We start from the raw sequence: 6,000 nt of genomic DNA on the forward strand, positions 1-6,000 counted from the left end.
TGAAATTCATCAAGAACCCTAGCAATCTTTTCCATCGAAGTGTCTCTTCGCTATCTTCCATTGAGTATATTCTTGTTCGCCGTTTGTGCGTGTATTTCGTCCGCCGTTTGTGCATGTATTACGTCCGCCATTGTGCGTGTTTTTGGTCTGCCGTCATGCGTGTATTTTTTCTGTTGTGATGTGTATCGTCCTACGTTGTTGTGCGTGGTCAATAGCTTGTTTGGCTTTCACGTGGTGAGTGGTGCCGTTGTTAGAGGCATCTGTTGTTTCTCTCAGCCCATCCAACAAGTGCCGGCATTGAAGGTGGGCATTAATAACCTAGGATCCCTAGAATGAACGCTTTTCTAGCAGACATCTATTCGATTATTCTAATCGGCGAACCCAACAAAGGTGAGTGTAATCAATCCCACGGGTTATCATGAAAGCTCTTAGCTGGAATTGCTGTGGGTTGGGAAGTCCCAAGGCAATACGTGCTCTACAATCTCTCTCCAAAGCTGAGAAACCTAAGTTGTTATTTCTATCTGAAACAAAATCAAAGTCAGAACGGATGGTGAGACTGAAAAGAAGACTAGGTTTCTCTGACTGTTTTTCAGTGGATGCTATTGGATCAATTGGTGGTTTATCAGTGTTGTGGCAAGAATCAATGAAGGTTCAAATTCTCAAGTTTAATGATAGACTTATTGATTTGGAGGTTGAGTGGGATGATTATAAATTCTATATGTCCTGCGTTTATGGTGATCCAGTGAGGTCAAAAAGACAGAAAATTTGGGACATGCTGTATGACTTTGGAAGGAATCGAAAGGATGCGTGGGTGTGTTTTGGTGAGTTCAATTCATATTTGGGTTGGCAAGAGAAGTGTGAAGGTAATATAAGTTTGGCCAGTGATGCTATTGGCTTTAGAAATCTTGTTCAAGCCTGTGGGCTAATGGATGTCGAGTTGAAGGGTCCCTCTTTTACATGGAACAACAGACGCAGAGGCTTAGCGAATATTCATATAAAACTCGGCAGAGCTCTTGCTAACATCGGGTGGAAGCTCATGTTTGAGAATGCTATAGTGATGGTTAAACTTGGTGTGTAATCTGACCACAACCCACTTATGTTAGATTTCTATGGTGCTTATGTAAAAGGTAACCACCCCTTTAAATTTGAAGTGATGTGGAGTTGTCATCAGGGATGTGTAGAGGTGATTAGAGAAGCTTGGAGGCTGCCAATTGATTAATTAGAGGGCCATCCAGTTACAAAGGCTAAAGAACTGTGAATTAGCTCTTAAAGCTTGGAACAGGGACGTCTTTGGAAGAGTTCAAACAAACATTCATAAGCTGAAAAACCAATTGGAGCGGGTGCAATCAGAAACACATGAAAGCTTTAACCAAGAGGAGGAGGAGAGGATTCGGAAACTTTTAGAGGAAGAATTGCCCAGAGAGGAAATTTTATGGCTTCAGAAATCTAGACTCACTTGGATCCAAAGTGGGGACCAAAATTCAAATTTTTTCCATGCTAGTACAGTTCAACGTAGACATTATAACAGAATCCTAAAACTAAAAAATGAGGGAGGGTTATGGACTAAATCTGTTGATGAAGTGAATGATCTTTTGCTGGCTCATTTTGCTGAAGTTGTTACCTCACAAGGTGTGGATAATGGGATTCTGCAGATGACTCTTTGATTGTAGGTCCGAAGACCCGAAGTAGAAGTGAAAGTCAACTATGGGCCATATTGGTAGAAGATATAGTGTTCGACCCCCCCCCCGGGGAGAAAAAAGAGGGGGCCCCACCAGAAAAGAAGGGGGAAAGAAAAAGGGGAGGGCCCCGCGGGGAAAAAAAAAAAAGGGGGGGGGGGAGGGGGGGGGGGGGGGTGAAAGGGGCCTGTTTGGTTTCTTGAATCTAGAGATTTCAAATCTCTAGATTCATAAATGGAAGATTTATAACCGTTTGGTTACTTGAAATGGGCAAATTCACGAAATCTTGAGATTCACGTTTTTGGCCTATAATCGTGAGTCTGTAGATTTTTGGGTGTGGAGTGAAATCTGTAGATTTCACTCTTTTTCACCTTGACTATAAAAGAAAGAGGAATTTGCGCATTCACCAAATTTACTTGACGGAAATCTACGACTTCGATGGAACGACGTGGGAGGTTCATTTCGACTCAGGAATCCCAAAGGTTTTCAGTTCTGCTACTCTGCTTCGGTTCCCATCTACAGTAAAAAAAAAGGTAGATCTTCTTCTGCTAGTTCGTTCTTCTTCATCTTCTTCTCCTATCAGTTCTGCTGGTTTTCACTTTTGCAGTTCTGCTTCGGTTCCCATCTGCAGTGAAAAAGGTAATCTTCTTCTACTTCTTCTGCTAGATCGTTCTTCTTCATCTTCTTCTCCTATCAGTTCTGCTTCGGTTTTGATTGAGGAATACTAGGTCATTGCTTGCATCTTCTTCTCACTAGATTTCAACCCTTTTTGTTTCTCGTTTTGATTGCTGCAGATTGTTTCCGCTTTTCTTCAATGATTTTTGTTTCTCACTAGATTTCAATGAGCTTTGTGTTGTGTTTTATGCTCAATGGTTGTTGTTATTACTATTATTATTTTTTCTCTGGTGATTTGAGTTCTTTTATTTATTTATTTTGTTGACATGAATGCATCGTAGATGAGTTCTTTATGGAGGTTTTGAACAAGTAATCGGCTGAATCTAGATTCCCTTTTGAGATCAGTTGGTTTTCCTTTTTATTTTTGCTGTACTTTTTATTTCCTTTCTCAAGGTGTCATTCAAACACTCCCATATAAAACTAAGAGAGTTAAAGACAACAAAAAAGACATTATTTAACCTTTAAGGAGAGATGGATTCATATGAAATCAGCAATTGCAGAGGAGAGATGAAGTCATCGACATTGAACAACACTAGAGCAGGCATGACCCCTTCCTCTTCTTCTTCTACAGCAGTGCAGCAGAGGTTGCTGCAATCCACTTTTTCTCTAGCAGATGCTCTTACTGCTACTACTTCTACTTCTTATCCTTTTCCCTGTGAATTTCATTTGCTGGTTTGTCTCCTTTGTGTTTTTTTGGTAATTCTTGCTGAACTTCTCTGGAAACATGCACATCCAACCAAATATGAAATATGATTAATATAGAAAAAGGTTCTAGATTACTGTACTATTGAATAAGTAATGTAGAAGTCAGTTCAAGTAAGAACCACTCTGCGTAGGATTGATTGAATGTATTCAGACTTGCAGTAAACGAAGCACATGCAGAATGATTGGAAAATAAAAGAAAATAAAAGATAGACAAAGGAGGGTTTGGCTATCTCAGCCTTGGTCTCTCACCCACAGCTATCTCTATTGAAATGACACTCTTGGCTATCCCTGCCTTGGCATCTCACCCTTCTCAATCTCTCTCAGGACAATGCATGCATTGTAAAAAGCAACTTAACTTCATTCCTTAAATTGTGTGGACGCCTCTAGGGGCATAGAATATAGACTCAAGGGTTGAGCCCAAAATAGAAACAATAAAAATAGAAATTCCTTGCTACCAACCAGCTTACTTTAGAAAACAAAATAGATGTTAATATACCGTCCAAAACTGAAGGTAGAAACTAAGTACCACAGCATTAGATAGATTCTCTTGCCACTCAATGGGTCCACAAAGCCTTCTAAAAAGCATCCCAATCCACAAGGTCAATGTGTGCTGTGAGCCTGTGACACTGTTTGCATGAATCATGAACTAGTGTTTTAGTTTGTTTTCTTCATATCTCAATTTATATCAACTGAAATTAAAAACTACCTAAGATTCTCTTGCAATAAAATAAAAATACCCTCTAAACTTAAAGCTAGAAACTAAACTTTGGCAGCACTACGGGTGGAATGTTTCTCTACTTGATGGGCCCACAATATCTCCTAAAAAGCACCCCCCCCCCCCACCCCCCCCCCCCCAAAAAAAAAAAAAAAGAGTCCCCCGGCAGGCCAAGTATGAACTGTAACACTGTCCAGTTTTACCCTTGGTTGAAAGGGTTGCACCCAAGAATTTGGCAACACTCTATTTGTCCCTAGTCGTTCATGACCTGTAGCGACCACTGCATGATCACATAATTTTCAATCTTGATATCTAGTGACCATGATACTCCACTTCCAATCACTGCCCTTATGATTCTACTCAGCTTCATTCTCCTACAGAATCTCCCAATATTCTTTTTTCAAGATTAAAATTATTGATATATCTCCTTTATTTTTGTAACAAATCCTAAAAGACCAGAATCTGTGAATTCAAGAAAGAGAGAACGATAGGAGAGGCTTTGCTGAACCAGACCGTAGACTTGTAGTAAGACATGTATTGCATCTTCTTCAGCAGCGTCTCACACCTCATGAATGCTTTGTTCATTGATGAGTACAAGCCTAAAATCAGTTCTCATAAGTAATGGAATCTCTCCCACTAATTTTAAATACATTCCAAAAAGTAATAACCAATCTGCTAAAGTCTAAAGCTGTCCCAAAAAGGAAAGCCAAATAAACCCAAATCTAACAGAAAATATGCAAAAGAATCTACTGTTTCCTTTTTTGTTTGGTTTGCAATCTTCCAAAAAATAGAAAAAATTTCCACCAAATCAGTATATGCCATATATTATCTTGTCTTATTTGTAATAAATGTCTCGCCTTATCATTTTTACTATATGATTACAACTTTGTGGGATTCTGATATAAATACTACATAATTCTAATTGATTGAAATTAATTGTAGACCACTACTGAAATGGATTGTGAGAACGATGATGAACAGCTTAGGAGACAGAGAGAGGAGTTAAGGAGACAGAGGCGGAGAAAAGCCGTGATATTTGTGATTATTGGTGCTGCCCTAGCAATGGAAAAAATTAAAAGATTGTTGTTCCCAACTAGAACTCCATACCGGGGCGAGACTCTTCGTGGCCAACAAGAGACACACAGAATTATTGGGGTATCTAATCGCATTTGCCGAGAGCAAATTAGGTTGAGTAGAAAGGCATTCTTCGGGTTGTGCAAATTGGTGAGGGATAGGGGTCTTATGTTTGATAGTAGGTATGTGAGTTTGGAGGAACAAATGGTGATGTTTTTGAGAGTACTTGGGCTGAACCATTCGAATCGTGACGTTGGTCATCAATTTAGTCATTCCGGTGAGACTGTGAGTCGACACTTTAATTTTGCTTTGAATGCAATAATAAAATTGTATCCAATACTGTTGAAGCCTCCATGCACAAGGGAGTACCAAGCTAAACATTATCCGTTCTTCAAGAATTGCATTGGTGCCATAGATGGATCCCTTGTGCCTGCAATGGTAGGGGTGGACGAACAAAAAAGGTTTCGGGATAGGAAGGGAAACATTACTCAAATTATCTTGGCTGCGTGCGATCATGATCACAAGTTTACTTATATCTTGGCTGGTTGGGAAGGTTCAGCTTCGGACTCAAGAGTTTTTGATGATGCCATACATAGGAATGAAGAAAGTCAATTAATGGTAACTGAAGAGAAATTCTTTCTAGTTGATGCTGGTTTTCCTAATAGAAGGGGCTTCTTAAGACCGTATCGATGTACTCGATACCATTTGAAAGAGTGGAGGAACTGTCATGAATCACCCAAAAATCCAAAAGAACTGTTTAACTTGAGACATTCTTCTATACGAAATGTCATTGAGCGTACTTTCGGTATGTTGAAGAGGCGTTTCAAGATTTTGAGAGTCCAAGCAGAATAACCCTTCAAAACACAAGTGAGGATTGCCTTAGCTTGTGCTCTTCTGCATAATTTTATTCTTACTGAAAACACTTTCGAAGAAGAAATTCAATGGGTTGGAAATGGTGAATCTGATGATGATGATGATGATGATGATGAAGATTCAAGCTCAAGTGAGGATCTAGAGAGTGATGAAGAATCTGATGAAAAAAATCATCAAGTTCATGATGATGTTGCCTTCAATGCAGAACATTTTCGTGATGACCTCGCACAAACAATGTGGGATGCCTGGGATGGAGGAATTAACTTGAATGAACTTTCTTAA

At 39.5% G+C, this 6,000-nt stretch overlaps 2 protein-coding genes across 2 annotated transcripts; both read left to right on the top strand.

The window, feature by feature from the left end:
* Positions 1-418: 418 nt before the first annotated feature.
* LOC149022580 (uncharacterized) lies at positions 419-1,664 on the top strand. The gene is made up of 2 exons (XM_089147652.1): positions 419-1,074; positions 1,283-1,664. Exons 1-2 carry the CDS (start codon positions 419-421, stop codon positions 1,662-1,664), a joined length of 1,038 nt encoding a protein of 345 aa, XP_089003778.1.
* A 3,385-nt stretch (positions 1,665-5,049) lies between these two features.
* LOC149022581 (uncharacterized) lies at positions 5,050-6,000 on the top strand. Its single transcript, XM_089147653.1, has 2 exons — positions 5,050-5,650; positions 5,777-6,000. Exons 1-2 carry the CDS (start codon positions 5,050-5,052, stop codon positions 5,998-6,000), a joined length of 825 nt encoding a protein of 274 aa, XP_089003779.1.

The sequence above is a fragment of the Hakea prostrata genome, chromosome 3 (assembly GCF_041222555.1).
Source record: "Hakea prostrata isolate BN-2017 chromosome 3, UWA_Hpros_2, whole genome shotgun sequence".
NCBI classification, from domain to species: Eukaryota; Viridiplantae; Streptophyta; class Magnoliopsida; order Proteales; family Proteaceae; genus Hakea; species Hakea prostrata.